The 21,578-nt window shown below is 34.0% G+C and overlaps 1 protein-coding gene and 1 long non-coding RNA gene across 9 annotated transcripts; one reads left to right on the forward strand and one right to left on the reverse strand.

The window, feature by feature from the left end:
* The first annotated feature begins 11,396 nt into the window (after positions 1 to 11,396).
* On the forward strand, positions 11,397 to 16,194 carry LOC103496985 (uncharacterized). Of its 8 annotated transcripts, XR_007821333.1 has the most exons (4): positions 11,402 to 12,329; positions 12,433 to 14,131; positions 15,444 to 15,493; positions 15,907 to 16,194. It is a non-coding gene; the product is annotated as an uncharacterized LOC103496985 (long non-coding RNA). The 8 variants fall into 8 exon arrangements; XR_007821328.1 differs by having other exon boundaries at positions 11,397 to 12,329; positions 12,433 to 15,493; XR_007821330.1 differs by lacking the exon at positions 15,444 to 15,493 and having other exon boundaries at positions 11,398 to 12,329; positions 12,433 to 15,194.
* An 869-nt stretch (positions 16,195 to 17,063) lies between these two features.
* Positions 17,064 to 19,608, reverse strand: LOC127149443 (uncharacterized). Its single transcript, XM_051084945.1, has 4 exons — positions 18,684 to 19,608; positions 17,786 to 18,595; positions 17,617 to 17,633; positions 17,064 to 17,513 (listed from the first exon to the last, which is right to left on the reverse strand). Exons 1-4 carry the CDS (start codon positions 19,606 to 19,608, stop codon positions 17,064 to 17,066), a joined length of 2,202 nt encoding a protein of 733 aa, XP_050940902.1.
* Between the last annotated feature and the right edge of the window lie 1,970 nt (positions 19,609 to 21,578).

Consider the following 21,578-nt stretch of genomic DNA (forward strand, 5'->3'; position numbering starts at 1 on the left):
GTGATTGAGAGACAAAACCACCCACACCTCTTACAAGTCCATCGTGCTCCTTAGAACCCAATGCGTCAGTCAAGATGTCCTCATTTTTATGTGTTGCAACTAATTCATCCTATAAAACAATACAAGTATTTTCATCATCAGTTTTAGATTCAGAGTGGGATTGGGATCGGTGATCGCGGATCGGACCACCACGGCGTTGTTCCAAGAATAAATGAGTCGGATTAGTTGAGAGATCGGATAGAATGTAGGTTAACAAAAGAGTATGTATTGTAATCATAAGTATACTTACAATCCGAGAGAGACAATCTCGAGTAACATCATCAAAATAATCATTATTTCTTCCTTTTCGTGCTTCTTTTCAAAGAGTTGAACGATAGGAAACACCATGCGTTATTTTCTACAACCAAAGATACATATCTAATTAACAACAACATATTAAGATAAATTCTTTAATTTAATTACAAATACTCACTAGTTCATCAACAAGATTAGCATATCCCTTACGAGACATGTGGTGATTGTATACGCATTTCAACCTTCTTTTCCTTTGAATACGACTATAATCCTGTACAACGCATTAGTTTGTAGGTAGATACCAAAACAATATTAAAGTGAACATGTAATCAAAATTATTTACCTCCAATTCTTCACTTAGTCTAGCATCCACAAACAATTCCCAATCTTCTTCATTTATATGAGAATAAATTTTAGGAGGAAACTGTGCAAGAGTGATGGTTGATCCATAGACGAAAGTATATACTTCTGAGTTAACGTGGTATTGAAAGTTCGAAACTTTCTTGATGCAGACACAAGTATAAAATGTTTGGCATTAGGTTGTAAATCGAACGACATCTAAAAAAAAAAAAAACATAGTTGGACTTTGGGTGTAAAGCAAACTACATTATATGAAAAACATAATAATAGAATCCATACCAATATACAATCATAGATTTTATCTTTTAGCTCATTCGAAACTTCTTTCCAAGAGTTGTATGTGATAAGAATCTGTTGTCGAATGCACACACTAATGTAACTTTGCATTTTCTTAGAAGTGGCTCCAACAGTTGCCCGTGCTCATTTAATCATATAGCCAACCGTTGCCCAGAATTTATCAATGATGCCAATTCAAACATAGTAGTTGGCCTATGTGGAACAAATGATTTCTTTCTTACTTCTAGAAGCATTTCTCTTTCATCCTCACTGCTATCCTCCATCTATAAATCTGCAAAAGACGGACACACATTAGTAAGCAAAGTTAACATATCATAAGCATTGCAATTATGTTACGAACTTAAACATAAATACATTATAAAGCAAAGTAATGACATACCATAAATATAGCAGTTATATTACGAACTTTAAACATAAATACATTATAAAGCAAAGTAATGACATACCATAAGCATATCAATTATATTACGAACTCTAAACATAAATACATTTTAAAGTAAAGTAATGACATACCCTTCTCTACCCATCGACCCTCACAATCATGTCTAATATAAGTTGAAGTTGTATCATCAATCTCGTTAGGTGTATCAACATTGGGCATCCTTTGAATGGTTCCATAACCACACTCTTGAAGCATATCTCCTATTTCATCTTCAAAGAAATCTTATTCAATAGTTCTTTGTGGAGATGTTAAAACCCCTGACTATTCAGGATTTTAAGAATCTTGGACATAGAATACTTGTTTTGCTTGGGTGGCTAAAATAAATGAGTCTGATTTATGCCCAATACGTTTGAGATCCAGAATGGTAAACCCAAGCTCATGCACTTCGACTCCACTTCTGTTACCAACCCAATCACACTTAAATAAAATAAAAGATAATTGATGGTAATCAATCTCCCATATCTCTTGTATTACACCATAAAACGTCATATCTAACATGACAGGGTTTTTATCCTTAGAACTAGAGACTTGCATCGTAGTAGCGGTTATACTAACTCCACTATTTTGAACTCCCCTAATATCATCACGCCTTTTTCTGTGATAGTAATAACCATTAATCATGTAACGAGAATAAGTGGCCACATCTATAGAAGGTCCGTGAGCTATCCATCTTAAAGAAGGCGTGATGGAATTTTTAGGTACTTTGAGATCAAGTGCAACCTACACAATATATTGGATTTAGTTAGATCTAAAACAAACATGAAAGAGTTTGATTCTAGTGATTACCCATGTGAACAGCCACCGACTGAATGTGTGATTATGCTTTTCTTGAATTCACTTTTTACTTTGAGCTTTACCAAAGTTAAGCTTACACAAACTCTCCATATGTTTTCTGTCATAAATGACAAGTTGTTAAGTAATTACATAACTAACTTATGTAGAATGAGAATAGATAGGGTTTAACACGTACTCGACGTAAGGTAGAACATCATTTACATTCTGAATGACGTAAAGATGAGCTTGATTTAACTACTCCTTACTCGGTCTGATAAAAGAAGAAGCTGATAATGCTCTATCCACGTTTGAATCCCATTTTATTATAGATGAGTTAAGTCCAATAGAACTAACTCCAGCAATAAATTCAGAACAGAACTCTATAGCCTCTTCAACAATATAATTTTCTACCATACATCCTTCTAGTCGATTTCTGTTTCACACATAAGTTTTCAGGACTTTCATATATCGTTCAAAAGGATACATCCACCTTAGATGAACAGGTCCACAAAACTCAATTTCTCTTATGAGATGCATTACAAGGTGTACCATTATAGTGAAAAATGATGGTGTAAAATACTTTTCCAATAGACATAAAGTGATAACTACATCTTCTTGCATTCCTTTCAAGTGTGATGTATCAATTGTCCTCTTACATGTAGCATTAAATGATGGTCATGCGACTTAAGTCTATACAGTTTCAAATCTGTGATTGACACTAAGCTTTGAATGTTTGATGAATAGCCTTCTGGTACTTTAAGTTCAGATAGTGTCTTACAAAACCTTAACTTCTCTGCTCGAGATAATGTATAACATGCTGGGGTAAAAAGATCTTTTTTCTCCCCTACTTGAGGGGCTAACTCTGATCTAATGTTCAGTTCAACCAAATCTAATCGACTTTTTACTCCATCTTTCGTTTTATCAGGAATATCAAGCAATGTGCCAATGAGATTTGCACACACAATCTTTTCAATGTGCATCACTTTTAAACAATGCCGCACAACAAGGTACTTCTAATGTTCTAACTAAAAAAAATAGATTTTATCTTCCAATAAATTCCTGAAGAACTCATTTCACTATTCTTTTCATTGATAGTTCTCTTACCAAATGAGTGTTCATACTTACTTGTTTATACAAGAATTTTTTCCCCATTCAATGGTTCTGGAGCTAATTCTAATTCTTGTGCACTATTAAAAACTTTCCTTTGTTTCCTATATGGATGTTGACGTGGTAGAAACTTATGATGCCCAATATATGCCATCTTCCTTCCTTTTGGCAAATAAATGGATGAAGTTTTCTCCCCACAAATTGGACATGCATCCTGTGACCGTACAACCACATAAGTTGCCATACGCAGGAAAATCATTAATGGTCCATAATAAAATAGCTTTTAGCATGAAACATTGATCTTGATATGCATCGTAACATTCCACCCCATCATGCCAAAGTTTTTTCAAATCATCAACTAACGGAGCTAAATAAACATTTATTTCATTTCCTGGTTGTTTGGGACTAGATACTAGTGCGGTCAACATCAAAAATTTTTGCTCCATACACAACCATGGAGGTAGGTTGTATGTCACTAACATCATTGACCAACAACTATATCTACTGCTAAGATCTTCATGTGGATTTACCCCATCTATGGAAAGAGCAAGACGTAAATTTCTAGGTTCCAACCTAAACTCTTGCCACAAATTGTCTATTTTTTCCACGATAATGCATCTTTTGGATGTTGTAATAAATCATTCACTCCTCTTTTTCTGTCATGCCACATCAATAATCTTGAATGTTTCTTTGCTTCGAAACATTCTTTCAAATCTTGGGATTGGGGAGAAATACCACATGACTTTCATTGGAACATTCTTAACCTCCTTCTTTAAATTTTTAGGAATCTTCCATCTTGACATACCACAAGAGGGGCATACATTTGCATTAGGCAGTTCTTTCCTAAAAAAGCAACAATCATTCCTACAAGCATGAATCTTCTTGTACTTCATTCCAAGAGTACACAAAATCTTTTTTGCTTCATAAGTAGAAGTAGGGCATTCATTGGGAGTAGGTAAGATGTCACAAATTAATTGTAACAAATCTGTGAAACTCTTATCACTCCATCCAAATTTAGCTTTCAAATTATATAACTTTATCAACGTAGATATTTTGGTAAAGTTTGTACAATTAGAATATAATGGTTTCTTGGCATCATCTACTAGTTCCTCAAAATTTTCTGAATTGTCACTAAAATAATTATGCGCAGCCTCAAACATTCCAATTGTGTCATCAACATCGTCCTCGTCAGTTTGTTCTCTTACACTACTAAAGACACTTTCGTTGTTTCTCTTTATTGGTAGTGATTCACCATGAAAAATCAATTCTTGATAACTCTGATCAATGCCGTTAAAAAATAAGTGATCTCTAATTGTATTCACATCTAAAGTTTTTGCATTCACGCACTTTAAACAAGGACAGGCCATGATGTTCGACGTCTTCGAATGTTCCAACCCATTTTTAATAAACATCTCAACCCCAAAAGCATACTCGTTGACATTCTATTCTTTTTCATCCATAACTTATCCATATTATAAGATGCAATTTAATCTACAAACAAAATTCAAGAAAACAACGAAATTAAGTAAACTTGAACTCTTACCCACATTCCAAAAACTAATAAGTTCTACATAATCCAAACCAAAAAGTTTTATATTATACACTCAACCATAAGCTCGTGAACTTGCTCATTCAAATTGTGGTAAAGTTTTGATCGGAGTCTCGCTACCTATAAAATCACACCATAACCATAAGCTCTTTTACCCTTCTTCTTCTTCGTCTTCTTCTTTTTTAAAATTCTATTTGTTTTTATTAATTATTTTGTATTTGTTAAACGTATAATTCTTGAGATCCCTATTTTTGTTGATTTAGGCTTAGATTGTAATTAATGTTAAATTTACTATACTTTTGTTACATAATTTGATGGATCTTGGCTCTTGATTTAGGTTTAGATGGAAGATTTTGTTCTATTTATTATGTTTCTTCATTTTGTTTCTAAAATTAATTCTGCTTAACTTCTATTAATTAAAGCCTGCATGGGAGAAGAATGATAAATTTGCTTCTTTTATATGCTTAGCTTTTGATTGAACTTCATTCAAAGTGCAATAAGTCATGCATTTATATAGAATAGTAAGGGAAGAAAAAGAGTATATGAATGAAAACTCAATTATGGGGTCGATACAATATAATGCATAGAGTTTGAGACAATATATAGAACTTCATGGAACCACACCCCACCACTTGCCATGCACACATGATAATAAATCCCTAAAAACACTAAAAAAAGCTACACAAAACCAATGAATTCTACCCAATGAATTAGGAAACATAACCTAAAAACACTAAAAAGAACTTATAACAAACATGAACAGTACACAAACAAAAAAAAAAACTTACATTTAACTTCTTTTATCTACCAACACGAAAACCACGAAGAAAAATCGTGATTTTTCTTCCTTGATAGCCAAACCAAAATTTCCCAAAAAATCGCTTCACATTCTAACAGAGGAAAAATCTGAAGGAATTAGACCAACAAACAATTCAATGATGTGAAGAAGAAATTAGAACAAAAAAAAAAAAAAAAAAACTGAACAATAAAAAATCTGAAGGAATAAAAATAGAAAAAAAAAAGGCTTCTTCTTCTAAAACTTATCAAACCAATGAACAATTTAATGAAACAAAACAACTTTGCATCCCAAAAACAGACATATGACTTTCCCAAACATATGATGAACTCCACATACATATGAACTTCTGACATCCTATCTCAACTCAACGCTTCAAACAATCTATAAATCTCTTTAATAATATATCAAAAACAACAAAGGATAATGTACAAACATATGTCACAAAAACTCACAACCTAAATATTCAAAAAAGTCTATATCAAAATGCCATAGTTCCCTTTGAATTTCCATTTAAACCCAAAATTTAAGAACATTATAATTTACATATCTCTTTTAAGTATAAATTAAAAAAAAAAATCTATCTTTCTAAGCATTAGAGCAAGAACTCTGGAAAATTGCATAAACTATTGATGAGGAGTAGCATATATTTGTAATCAAGATACAAAATTGAAATCTACAAATTATTACTATGAACGAATATAAAATGGGAAAAGGCAGAGAATATCTAACATTTATATAATGATTTAAACAAAAAATATAAATTTTAATCTAAAAAAATAAATAAGATGCAATTTAATCTACAAAAAAAAAGTCGAGAAAACAACGAAATTAAGTAAACTTAAACTCTTACCCAGATTCCAAAAACAAAAAAGTTCTATATAACCCAAACCAAAAAGTTCTATATTATACACTCATACTTCTCATTTTTAGCTAGTTTAGGAGCTTCTTTTCCAGGCTTCTTTAAAATTGGAACGGTACTCAGGTTCCATATCCTTAAAGAGTCAACTAATTCTTTTAAAAGGGGGAAACAAACATGAGTTGCTAAAGCCTACCTCTGTTCTTAGTAACGAGGGCTGCTTATTAGATAACACTGTAGGTATAAATCCCACCACAAGGGACGAAGCAAGAAAAGAACAATACCTTCTTGAAAATGAATATTTCCCAGTTCCCACAACGTCTACCATTTCATATTAACCAAGAGCTCAACACATAAGAAGACAGCTCAATCAACTCAACTAGTTTGAAAGTCAAGCACATCTAAAAGCCTAGCTAACCACTTGATCTTTTCCAAGAATGCTACCACTCCTATACGATACTAAACTTCCAAGATAGACTTCAACAACCACCAAATCAAACAATTCAATCATTTTTATACTGAAAAAAATAACAATCATAAGAGTAGAAAACAACAATTGAAAAAACCTCAACACTTCAATTAGCAAGATGTATCCCAACGTCCAAAAAACAACAAGAAACAGTGAATCACAGTCCAAAAACTAGATTAATCTACACCCAAATCATCAAAACTTCAAATTGAACAAAGAGTTCAACAAAACACCCAACAAATGGATAAACCCCAAAAAAATTCATTTACAATAAGCAAATCCGAAATGGGAAGAAACCTTTGGATGTAAAACAAGAAAGCAGCACCAACAACAATGGCAACCAACGCCGCTGCTAAACAAATGAGAACCTGAGAATCAAGTGCCTGTAAAACCCCCATTACTCGATTGATTACTGAAAAAAATATTATTTGAGGTAAGTCATTATCAAAATGATAGGTTGTTACGGATGTAAGTATGCAAAACAAGAATTTATTCCTAGTCTAAAATAAAAGAATACAAGAATAGAGAAAGACTAGATGAAATATGAGGGTTAGGGGTTACCTCAATTACCTTTCAAAGTTATCTTTTTTAACCCTTCTTACCTTTGTGGAAATTGAGAATAGTATGGGGAAGAAGGGTGTCGAATCCTAGAGAGCACTTAGGATTCAAAACTTTAAGACTCACAAACAAGGTCGATTAATAGCTTCAAGATCTAAAAAAAATTAGAAACACAAAAAAGGGGATTTTGTGGAAGTAATTTTTTGAACTATAGTAAAGAACAAGCATTAAGGGATGATAAGTAACAACAAGTAATTCAAATAAAGTTTTTCTTTCAAGTTTAGTAGAGAGACTTTTTCTTGGGTAATTACCATGTTTCTTATCATTAAAAAAGAAAGAAGATTAATTAATCTTTTCTTGAATATGCAAGAATGGAATTTTTACAAAAGGAAAGTAACCAAATCTTTATTAAAACATGATCAATCTCAACGACCAAAGCTTTATTAAAACATGATCAATCTCAACGACCAAAGTATGTTCAAACCGAAGCAAAATTTATCCTATTCAAGATTTACTAAGGAGGGGATAGACACTACCCTTAGCAAAATTAATGCCCATTTCAAACTTGTTATGCAAGAATCAATTAGTAGAAAATTAAAGACAATCTCAACAATTAATTTATCATAACAAACCATTACAAATCAAAATTTAAGTTCAGCACTTTAATAGTTTGTAAAGAAATTTCAATGAAAAATTGATGGGGAAAACTTATTTGTTTTATTGAAATTTCAAAAGAAATTGCAAAGGGAAACAAGCAATTAAATAAAAAATTGAAAAGATATAGAAAGGATTTTAATTCTCATAGAAAACAACCCAAGAAAAAGTCTCAAAAGATTACCTTAGCCCATGAAGATTGATGAAATTCTTGAAATGATGTTGAGGAAAGAATCCATTTGTTTGACAAAAGTAATCTTTTATTGATAAAATTTCAAGAATTTGCTACAAGAATTGAATGAGAAAGAGGATTTTTTACATTGGAATTTCTTATCTCTCTTTCAAAAAAATATGAGGGATTTTATAAAAGGAAAAATGGGAGAAAAAAGTGAAATTAGTTTAAGAACTGCCATTTTGCAGATAATTTTGGGGAAAATGATGAACTGGGTCACAAATAAGCTTGGATCGGGTCTTGGGTTGGCCCAATTGAAGAGAAAAAAATAATAAAAAAAGAAATGCAGCTGCTGGGATTCAAACCCACGACAGGGGAAAGGCGCGCGCGGACGAGGGATCGACTTGTGGTTAGCGCGTGGGTCGCAAACCAGTTCTCGGATTGGGTTGCCCGTCGGATTTCGGGTCGTGCGGAAAATGAAAGGAAAAATAGGGGCGTGCCTGGGGTTCGAACACGTGACTTCGAGGCAGATGCATGGTGTGATCTGGTGATGCCACATGGTGCGATCTGGTTCGTCCGATCTTATCCAATTTCCCGATTTTGCCCTTCAATTTGTTTTTTTACCGTTCTTCTTTGTTATAACTTCGATTTTAAGTGATTTCAGTGGCGTTGGACTCGTATCGGGGTGAAGTTTCATATTCTGCATAAAAATGACATTTTAGTGAGTAAATGGATAAAGGTTGGGAAAAATTAGTCTAATAATGTTAGGTCCAAAATAGCCCTAACAATGGAGAAAGAGAAAGATTAGCAAGAAATTGAAGGATCTTGAAGAAGAAAAATGGGTTGGTATGAAGGAAGAAAAATGGGTTGGAATGAAGCAGATGCAGATGCAAATAAATGGGCAAAAATACACTCACAAATTGATGAAATGTATATTGGTTTGATAAAGCAGTCATAAAATGTATCGTGCAAAGAATTTACACACAGATGCAGCTGAATTGAAAAGAATTTACTATGAACGAATATAAAATGGAAAAAGGTAGAGAATATCTAACATTATATAATGATTTAAACAAAAATATAAATTTTAATCTAAAAAAGAAATGAGATGCAATTTAATCTACAATTTAATCTCCTATACGATATTAAACTACACGATCTTAAAATCAACAGGTTCCATAACCTGAGTAAGCAGATTAGAATGACAATATCAAAGGTTCAAATTTGTAAAAGTCGAACTGAAGGAAAGATCCAACAGAATATAAAACCCAAAGCTTACAACTCATAAACACACATCTGGTATAGGACTCAAATATTGAAACAACAAGTGTTCAATTTTGAGATTGATGGGTTGTTTGCAGTCTAAATCGACATAAAATAACATTGCAGCTTAGACCCCAGATCAAAAAAATCATGACCACTTGAAAGAAGATGGAAATTACCGTTGCTGTGAAGGTTCCGCCGCCACCGTTGGAGTTAGATGTTAGCGTTGAGTAGGGACGTCGTCGTCGAATGCTCTTATAGCTTGAATAGCATGGTGAAGGCCCCGACAACTGTGATTTCACCAACAACAACTATGATTTCACAAAGAGGTGAGAATGGGGGGGGGGAGATGCAGGTAGTTTTGTTTAGAAGATAGGTGCAGAAGCTGTAACTGTTAAAGGTAGGAGCGGCATTAATAGTCTCGGGTGAGAATGTGAGAGGGAGACGCGGATGAGTTTGTTTAGAAGGAGGGAAATGCGGGCAAATTTGTTTAGAAGGTGTAGGCGAGCACAACGACAATGGTGGTGGCAAGCAAAATGGTGGAGGCGAGCACAATGGTTGCAGCAAGCACAATGGTGACAGAGATGGTTATTCGGAGAAGAAAGAGGTGATCCCATTTGGAGAAGAAAGGGCTTGAGCAAAGTGATTGAGTTGAAGAGAAGAACTATTTGCGAAAGAGTGAAGTATGACAGAGAAAGTGTTATTTTTTTACAAAATAAAATTATTAAAACTAAAATGGAGCATTAATGTCAGTTTTCAAAAGGAATGACATTTAATGTCGGTTTAACACCGACATTAAAGCTTACTCTTTAATGTTGGTGGAAAACCGATATTAAACATCTGCCTTTTCAAAACTGACATTAATGTTCATTTTTCATTTTTTCCAATCGACATTAAATTCTTCTAGACCATTTTAATTCATTAGCTAGGGTTGTACTAAAAAAAAAAAAAAAAACTCGTTCACAAGTAGTTGTTTTGAAATTTCAAACCACCTATATATAAAACCACATTTTTAGGATTCATACTAAATTGAGATGGTTGTAAAAAAAATCTCTTAAACATCGTAAATTAATTGTGTTTTTATAACCGATCTAGAAATTAAACCTAATGCTTTCAAAATAGGGTAAACATGATAGTTGGAAAAAAGTTGCAAATTATGAAGTTTTCACGAATTCCTCGTAGAATAATAAATAACCAACAAAAAGAAAAGTTATTTTTAATCAAATGACACGTAGAACATTAATAGGTTTTTTATAAATCCAAGTTAGGTTCTTTTAACCAATAATCCCGTAGAAGAATTTTAAATTCAATGGTTGTTTTGAAATGTATACATAGTTAGAATGTACAATACAAGAAATGAGCTTTTATTAGCATTGGAGGATACCCCGGGGGAATCCTAGGCAAAATTTATTTTACTTTTTTTTTTTGGTATGTTTGGGGTTGGGTTTTAGAGGGAAAATGGTTAGGAAATTGGACCAAACTGTGTTTGGCCTAATGGTTATGATAAATGATCCTAATCCCCAAATAACCCTATCTTCTCCTCTCTTTTCCTTTCTTACAATCCTATATTATCCTACCCAAATAACCCAATTCAAATTCTATTATTTTTTCAAATTACTACCATCATAACTCTTTCTCCAAACAAATAAAATGTGTCGTTAAGAATAAAAAAATGCGAAATTTAATTTTTAGTGACACATTTTTTGCATCGTTATATAATTTTTCTTGACACAAATTTTCCATTGTTGATTAATGACAAATTTTGTATCTTTAAACAAAATTGGAACTAAAAATATCTCAAATTCCAAAATTTTTTAATTCCCTGACTCACGCAATTAAAATCAATTGTTGAACCCACTAACCCTAAAAAAATCCTTCTGTCCAATTTTCCTCCACCCATCGGCGTTGAAACAATGCTCCAGCCACCGCCGTCCAAATGCCGCAATAAGCCAACGCCGTCGAACCCACAAATCTAGCCACTGCCGTCCATCAAATCTTGGGTCGCAACGCCGTTGAACCGAGAAATCTAGCCATGGTCATGTCTCCTTTTCTCCATATCCGATGAAGACGTATTTGAAGACAAGCCTCTGAAACACCTCTCTTTAACCAATCCAATGCATGAGAAGACGATCTTCTTGTCCAACATCCATTTGGTTGTGGCCTTCATCTTCGAAATTGTTTACTTCTTCAACAACGGTACAATAACGATGATCTCAAGGATTGTGAAGATAAAGCATTGGTGATTCTCTTGATTTCGTACTATTTCTTAGTCAGTCGACTTTAGACAAACTAGAAGAACGGTCAGATGGAGCGTTTTGTTTGTGAATTCGAAATCGAAGGTGATGATGAATGAACTCCCTAGCATAACATATATGCTATGCTACGGCAGGGGGCTGGAACTGGGTTTCCAACACGAGGTTGAGAATGCGGAGTATTGGAACTAAAAACCGTCGTGTGCTAGCTAGTTCCATTGAGGTCGACAATAAGGTTCATGAATTTACAATTTTTGATCGATCACATCCAAAATCTGATAATATATATCAGGTGATTAATGGATAGCTTCATCAACTTAAACAAGTTGAGTGCTTTTAAAACATGTGTTAACAAAGTTTGTGGTAGGTATAGAATTGTAGTAGACCGCTACTTAGAGATGTGACGTGATCTTGTAATGTGACAAGAATGTGTGGTTGAAACATGACGAGACATGTTTAATAGTAAAGACTAATATGTTGGAGGTATGTAATTCTTTTTTTCTTTTTTTTCTTTTCCTTGAAAAAACTTATCATCTAAGTTTTCACTTGAAAAGAAATTAAGAATCAGTTGCTTTTGTGTTGCTAGGTTTTAATGGAGAGGCGTAGTCAAGCTGGCATGCATGACTGCATAACTAAACTGGTTCGGATTCTATTCTTAATTTCTTACTAATTTTTATTGTTAACAAGTTGATGAAATAACTGTTAGAATTAAGGCGGTGGTGTCTGTTTACATAGAGTAAATCCTAAAAAACAGAGAGACAAGGTGTGCATTGGCTGTGGTGCTGGTTTTGGAGGCGATAGGCCAATTGCAGCTCTTAAATTGCTTCAGAGGGTCGAAAACCTAAACTATCTTATACTTGAATGCCTAGCAGAATGCACTCTTGCAGATCGCTATCAAGTTATGTTGTCTAGTGGTGATAGTTACGATTCAAGGAGTATGCCATTGTTTAATAATCATATTTAGCCTACAATTTTTCTATCAGTTATATTTTTATCAATTCTTTCTCAAATTCATACTTCTTGAACGTTCTTAAAATTGTTGAGATGGTAGTTTGTTATGAAGCTAGCAAAAGGTTCCTTAGATTTGTTAGAAGTATATTAGTATTTCTAAAAACATTGAACTCATACTGGTTATGTTGAAATGGCTTGTTGATTTTTTGGGTTAAGTTATGTGTAGGTGTCTTTTGTATAGAAATGTTTTAGTTCACCGGTTTGTGACTAAATAGAAGAAATTTGTAGAGGGAATTTTTAGTAAACAAATTAGATTTTTTTGTTTCTGCACTCTGTGGCCTGAAGTAGTTTTTAAGACTTAGAAATCCCATTTTTATGTTTCTAATTTGAACCATCCATGAACACGTTGGTATGTTAAGTTTCTAATCATGAGAGGAATGGAATATTATGATATTAGGGTTTCTTGATTCTAATCCTAATGTTATTTGGATGTGAAGAAGAAAGTGTTAGGGCTCATAATGTGTGTATCTTATTCCTAAAAGTCGATTCTTTCTTAGGCAGGCCAAGTGATTTTAAATGGTGGCAAGTCGATGTTTATGCTGTGGGAGAGGGTAGCGAGCCGACGGTTTGGGCAATTACTCTTTTCATCATTTTTGTACTCCATTGTTTATGATTGCCTTTGTATGTTGGTAAAATTTTATTTTTACTTTTAGTCCAGATTTTATGAACATTAAATAACTTGCTAATGTAGTTAGTTTTGCTCATAGTCTACTATTTAATACTTCATGGTTTTTTTTTTCATCATTTTTGTACTCCATTGTTTATGATTGCCTTTGTATGTTGGTAAAATTTTATTTTTACTTTTAGTCCAGATTTTATGAACATTAAATAACTTGCTAATGTAGTTAGTTTTGCTCATAGTCTACTATTTAATACTTCATGGTTTTTTTTTTTCATCATTTTTGTACTCCATTGTTTATGATTGCCTTTGTATGTTGGTAAAATTTTATTTTTACTTTTAGTCCAGATTTTATGAACATTAAATAACTTGCTAATGTAGTTAGTTTTGCTCATAGTCTACTATTTAATACTTCATGGTTTCAGAAAAATTGCATGTCTAGACGTTCAGGCATCGAATTTGAATCGACTTGTATACTCATGCTATTACACATTTGTAACTGCCCATTAAAAAAAATTCTCCTGTCAAATTTTGTCAGATTCTCATCATGAATTCAAGTCTAATTGCATAAATTTTTTCTTATAAAAGATCTGGAGCTTCACATTGAAGATTGGTCTAAATATAGTTCACCAAATGATGACCTGAACTTTGTCAGGTTGTATTTCCTCTTTTCACATGGCTAATGCATTACCATTTTCATTTCAGTAGTAATTATTCTCAAGTTCTCCACTTTATATGATGAGCATTTCAGTAGTAATACCATTTTCATTTCAGTAGTAATTATCCAATATTTGATATATGAATTAGATTTGCTTTTGTTAGTAATTCGTATCCTAATTGATTCTGAGCTAGATTTGAACTTGAACTAGGTCTTTGACAATTTCCTGCACAATCAATGATGGGATTATGTGTAAATCCGATATTTTCTTTGGATTTATTTTTTTAAATATGAAAGGAATAAAAGAAAAATGGAAATTAGGTACATAATTTTTTTTATATATAATTAATGGTTTTTATAAAAAGAAAAAAAAAAGAGAGAGAAAAGAAAAGATATAAAGTAAGAAAAAAGAATAGAGAGGAGAAATTCAATTTTCCTTTTTCTTCTCTTTCCCTTCACCGCCAAGCTTCTTTCATTCCATTCTTCACCATTTTTTCTCACCATTTCTTCACCAAATTTAAGTGGGGTTTCAAGAGTAGAAGGGGCTGAGAAAGGAAGAAGAAGAATTTCAAAATTTGTATGTTGAAGAAGATAAGGAGTTTGTAAGACAAAGTTCTCTATAATTCATTAAGCACATCTCTGGTTTTTTATTGATGTCGAGCTATACAAAAAGAATTAATAAGTGAGGTTTAAATTTACTAAAAGCTAATTCATTTTTGAATAAATTTTATGAAGAAAACTTGAGAAAATTCTGATGTTCATTGGGTGAATTTTGATAGAGAAGACAGGGCAGGTTGTTTTCACACGAAAATAAGAGATCTCAGGTTTTATTAGTATTTCAGGATGTACCGGTAGAGTTAAGATCTCTATTTGGTATAGTTAGAAAGCGTATTTAATTTACTACAACTTTCATGAAGAAATCGCGAACCAAAGACAACTGAAAATAAGTTAAATTATAGGGACAAATTAAAGGGGTCGTGGTGTACGCGATTGTTGGAGTGGTTCTGTTTCGAGGGATGTCTGAGATTATACATAGGGAATCAAATTCACATGTCTGGAGGTAAGTTATAGAGGACCTCAAAATGAAGATTTTGACGTAAAGAACTCTCATTTTGGTTAAGTATTGGAAGAGTTATGATCATTTGAATTTCATGCTGCGAATCTGGAAAATTTTGAGAAATGTGTGAAATATGGTTTTATTTCTTAAAGTTAGACTTCTTAAGCATCATCTTTAGTGAGCCATGCCAAGCATAACATTTGAAGATCATAATATTTAGGTTTCCAATACTCGGTTTTAGTTGTTTGACAGGCCAAGAGGAAATAGGTCGGGTTTACACACCGGGGAACTAGTCTAAGACTGTAAGTGACAAAAACAAGTTTTGAAAATGATTCATTTTTTTTTTAAAACAAAACTGTTTCTTGTAACTAAATTTTTAACGTGCTTGACTACAAGTTTATAAATGATATATGATTTCTATGTTTAGCTTTCGAGTATGAGTTTCGAGCTTAGATTTCATAATGGAATCCACATGTTAGCACGTAATTAATGAGTTCTGAAAAGCAGTTGAAATGACATTTGTTTAAGCAAAATATAGTTTAAGTAAGAATTATTTTAAGGTTTTCGGTTTTTCCACAAACAAGCTGAATAAGTTTGAGTTTATGCAAAGTAAGATAATCATACATGTTTCAATGTTTTCATATGCTTTATGATATTTCCATTGACTACATGACTGAGATCTTGAGCCTGAGGCTAGAGGATACCGTGTACACAGGTTACGTTTCGTTGTTGACGTTGAATGTACTCCGTGACAACGATACTATCGTGAGTGCTGGTCGAGTCCCACTACGACAAAGACAATGGGAGTGTTGGGCGAGCCCCACTACATCGTAGAACTATTAAACGTTGGTTGTACTGGATATACCCAACACAATGTAATGAAGTCATGTTAGTTAAATAGTTTATAAACAGGAAATGTCTTGCTAGATTTTATAGATATACATATTGAATGTTTGAATGAGCTGTTTTATGAAAATATTTACAGTTAACTCTTTGCTTGTTAGATTTATAAGTTTTCAAAGATTATCATGAGTTCTTATTTACAGTTTTAAAGTAATGTCACTCACTGGGCTTTATAGCTTACTCTTCTAAAATGTTTTACCCACTTTCTAGGTAGAGATTGAGTTCCCGGTGCCTAATAGATTGCCTTAGTCTACTGCAGCTCCAATATCGATTGTCAGTGCGTGGTTAGAGTTGTGCATAGAGCCTGTTGTGTTACGATGTATATATCTATGTATGATATAGATATTCTACAGTTTGTATAAGCTTTAGGAGCTGCGGTTGTGCAAACCTTTGTTGGTTATGTTTTGGTTAAGGTGTCTCCAGATTTACTTGCGAAATCAGTTATTTTCGGGCTACACTTCATGTATGTATATGATTAGTCTAGGTTTTGCTGTGTTGTGTTGCATGTATAATAGTTTATATACTAGATTAGCAACTTTATCACGTTAAAGAATTCAACAGAGTCGACAGATATCGATAGAGAAAAGTGTTGTCGGTCGGCTTCACGCCGTCTTTCGATCTAAGCTACCAGGTAGTCCGGGAGGGGGTGTGACATTCTAGGTTGTGACTTTTTTTTTAGTACATCACAGTGTTTTTAAAGGCTCAAGGCGCTCTAAGGCGCAATGGTTCTCTAGGGCCTAGGCGCAAGGCGCACAAAAAAGCACGGGCTTTTTTTTCATGAGGCGCACTATATATATATATACAAAATTGAAAGGACGAACAATGTATAAAATATAAGTAAATAACCAATGTAGAAATGAGATTTAACTCTAATGTATAAAATATTATAATATTAGTTTTCTATCCAAAAAACAAAACACAATAGAAAACTAGTCAGAATTCAACAACAATCAAAATAAAAGTTCATTCCTAAAGATCAAACTCATCATCACTAAATTGATCCTCATCTTCATTCACTCCTTCGTTGGACTTATAGCCATCGGTATCTTCTTCCTGATCAGAGTCATCCAAATTTATTTGTTTGGGTGTGGGTTGTGTGGTAGACGAGGATGAACATGAAACATTAGTCGCTCCTGAGGCCCTAGCTTTAGAATAGAAGGTTGGTTCTTTTGCTCCGACAGCTCTTGAAACATCACCCCACGTTAAAGTATCATCGTCAAATACCAGCTCATCCTCTTCCTCAGAATCATCATCCAATCTTCCAATCAACCATTCGTTACTATCATCAATATCTCTTAAAGAGATGGGATCGGCGATATCTCGAAGGTTGTATCGACGTTTTAATGCTCTATTGTATTTGATGAACACTAAATCATTCAAACGACTTTGAGCAAGCCTTTTTCGTTTCTTGCTATGAAGCTACAAAATTAGAAAATTTCATTGTCACTGCCAGTGAATCAACAAAATTACATTTGCATGTAAAGGAGAGGAAAGCTAACATGCTCAAACACACTCCAATTACGTTTGCATCCAGAAGCACTACAAGTAAGACCTAAAATTCTCATAGGAAACTTTTGCAAGTTTGGAGTTGATTGTCCAAAATTATCCCACCATTCCACTATAGGCAAAATATATATATTAATAACATAATTATTGTTGAGTAATCGACTAATCGGTTAGTTGAAATTTACCTGGAGATATTTTGTCCCTTTGTCTGATTGCTAAAGGTTGTCCAAACAATGCTTCAGCTCTCTTATACTTGCTTAGTTCTGCAAGTATTTTGTCTTGGACGTCTAATGAAGCTACCATTTTTGTTATGCATGAGTAGAGCCCGTTAACTATTTCATCATCCTCTTGGATGCTAGGATTCGAATAATAGAATGACGGGTTTAAATAATACCCCGCTACATGCAGAGGACGATGCAACTGAAGCTCCCATCTTCTATCAATTATGGCGAAAATGTCCTTGTATTTTTCTTCATTATTATTGAACGACTTAGCAATAGCTTCTTCAGCTCTATCCATGGCCTCATAAATATATCCCATAGGTGGCTTCTTTTCGCCATCAACCAATCTAAGAACTCGAACTAGTGGGCCAGATACTTTAAGAGCAAACACAATTGTAGTCCAAAAACTAGCCAACAAAATAATCTGAACTACTCGCCTTCCTTGTTGCTCCTTGCTCCATTTGCTATTCTTCCATTCATCTGAAGTAAACATCTTCCTTAAGTTGTTCTTTTGATGATGTATACTCGATAATGTAATGCAAGCAGTAGCTAAGCGAGTCTTAGCTGGTCTAACTAACTCCTTTTGGTTAGTAAATCGTCCCATCATTATTAATAATCTAGGACGAACATAGATGAAGTTGCTAATCTCCATGCCTCTTTTCAATGCTTTGCGAATATTGGAGATCTTGTATATATCCTCCAACATCAAATCTATGCAATGAGCAGCACATGGAGACCATATTAATTGTGGTCGCTTTGCTTCTATTAATCTCCCTATTAACAAAGAAAATAAGTATACATTTAGCATAGAACTCACTAAATCTAACAATCTTCCTGTTAACATAATAGTTTACATTCTTACCTGCCATCACATTTGTTGAGGCACTATCAGTAACTACTTGTACAACATTTGCTTCTCCAATGCGCTCTACAAAATTGTCAAGTAGCTCGAACATCTTCTTTCCATCCTTCACATAAGATGAAGCATCGATGGACTCAATAAACATGGTGCCCTTAGGACTATTAACTAAAAAGTTAATCAATGTCCTATTTCTTCTATTGGTCCACCCATCAGCCATAACAGTGCATCCAACCTTAGCCCACTCTGCTTTATGGCTCCTCATCAACTCATTTGTTGCTTCTAATTTCTTCTTCAAACATGAGACTCTCAACTCATGATATGTTGGTGGTTTCAATCCAGGACCAAATTTCTCAATTGACTCAATCATAGGGATAAAACTATCATATGTGCAAGCATTCAAAGACACTTCTGCATCATAAAACCATCGAGCAATTCTTTGGATGGTGTGCTCCCTCATTTCCTTCTTGTACGCCGCATTCAACGAAGTTTGTTTTCCTTTGTCGTTCTTTCTATTTTGAACCACAGTTTCTGGATTGGGAGTAAAAAATGCATCCATTGGACCCTTTTGTCTTGGCTTCTTCAAGCTCGAGCCACTTGATGTTGCTCTGTTATTTACACTAATACTCCCTTCATCTTCATCCTCGATACCATAATCTTGTACATCAATGTCCACAATCAAATTTCTTTGTTCTTTGATCTGCTTTTTCTTGGACATGTAATCTTTAATTTCTTCCTTCACATGATCCGAACATTTTCTACAAGCTGTGACATTTCTATAACCACCAACGAGGTGTTGTTTCAATCGATACACCCCTCCTTTTGTTACTTTCGAACAAAATTCACAGACAAACGTATTTATATCTTGGTCATTTTGCAATCGACCATATTTCCATGCTGGATCTTTTTTAGAACTTTCATCAGCCATGTTTTTACTTCTTTGTCTTCTCTTCTCCTTTGTTTTTGCACCAAAAAACAAAGTAATGGCAGCAGCAACACCGAAGATTTTTTTTTAATAAGATTGGATGGAAAAAGAAAAAGAAGCACCAAAAAACAGAGTAATGGCAGCACAGCAGCAGCACCAAAGGATTTTTTTTAATACGAATAAGATTGGATGGAAAAAGAAGAAGAAGAAGAAGAAGGTGGTCGATTCGGTACCGGTGGCCCTTGCCGGCACCACCGCTGATGACAAAATTTCCGCAGAAAGGGACGGAAATTCTATAGAAAGGAATGACAGTCGAGAAACGGTCGTTTCGTTGTCAGCCGCAGAGAGGGTCTTCAAGTCGAGCCGTCGTTTCGTTTCTTCACACCCAAGTTACACGTAATAGGTAAATATATTAAGTAAAAGTTAAAACGGTATAAATTTTTTTGTTTTTTTTTATTACACCCCAGCCCACATAATAAAGCCCGCGCTTATGGGCTTTTTGCGCCTACTGCGCCTGGAGGAAGGTGCGCGCCTCAGCCGCGCCTCTTCATCGTAGCCTCGTCTCTCCACAAATAAGCGCGAGGGATGCGCCTTGCGCCTAGGCGCGTGCCTCAGCGCGCCTTTTAAAACACTGGTACATCATATTAGGATTCACCATGTATGATTGAGTGATTAGGATTTTGCTTGACCAATTTGAAATGAAGTAGTCAAAAGTCTCCTCTTGTGCTCGTGAAATTTTCTTTCCACATATACACACTTTATGGGGCCTGATTGATTAGGCATAGTTCAAAGAAGCTTCTTTCATAGTTCAAGAATTCAATTTAAGCTTCTTTGAACTAAACAATTTTGCGGCAATTGAATTGCATAAATTAATTTCACCGATGTCTTATTGGTTAGTGCATTATCGTTCTTGCATGCATTCTAATTCAACTAATGCACACAAATGTCAAAGGGCGATTTCTTTTATCTAGCCTGTTGTATTTTTCCGGTATGGTATGAATATGAGTGTAGTCTTGGAAGTTGATTACAAACTATAGTTATGGTTGTTTTTTATCTACAAAGTTGATTTTTATTAGTTTTATTCTCTTTTTTATGTTTTTCTAGGTATTGGTACCGGTCTTTATTGAGTTCTTTGGTTTTTTTGGACAGTTAATAGTCTTGATGGAAACTAGAACATTGTTGGAAAATTTGGTAGTTTCTTTGGGAAATTGCCAAAAATAGCTTAAAAAAGGAGGGTTAAATGACTTTTGGGATAGTTTTTGAAAATAAAGAGTTTTAAGACAATTTATGTGTGAATGGACAAAAATGTCCTTCATTAAATTTCTCCTTCTCCTTCCCTTTCCCTTTCCCTTTCCCTTCTCTTCCACGTAAAAACTTTCAGCTTTCGCTTTCCCTTCTCTTTCGCGTAGAGTTGTTTCCTTTTCCCTTCTCTTTTGTGTAGAACACCTGAAGTAAAAAAAAAAAAATATCGCTCTGCTCCGATACTTTGCTCTGCTCTAGTGTCGTTCGAAGATACTCCGAACATTCGTCTCTTGTCGTTCGTCGATCCTCTAGTGCATTTCGTCGCTCCTTCTTTTCAAACCATTCAATCAACTTTGAGCGTTTTCTCTTATTTCGGTGAGTTTCATCTCTAACCCATTTTTAATTTATTTGCTGTAAATATTTGGTTTAGGTATTTGTTGCGAGTTTCATCCGTAAATGTCTGGTTTAGGCTATTTTGGAATGGAATTATTTGCTGTAAATTAGTTTAGTCAAAGTTTGGTTTAGGTTCTTAGAAAGTTCAATGGGTAGTGAAAAATGAATTGAAGTAAAAGATTTAGTTTGCAAGAGTACACTTGCAAGGAGTTTCAAGTTGAGCAACTACCATGCTCACATGCCATTGCTGCAGCACGAGATCGCAATATAAATGTTCATAGATTATGTGCTAATTATTACACCAATGAATGTTTGTTGGCAGCATATGCGGAGGTCGT

Source organism: Cucumis melo, chromosome 5 (assembly GCF_025177605.1).
Source record: "Cucumis melo cultivar AY chromosome 5, USDA_Cmelo_AY_1.0, whole genome shotgun sequence".
Classification (NCBI taxonomy): domain Eukaryota; kingdom Viridiplantae; phylum Streptophyta; class Magnoliopsida; order Cucurbitales; family Cucurbitaceae; genus Cucumis; species Cucumis melo.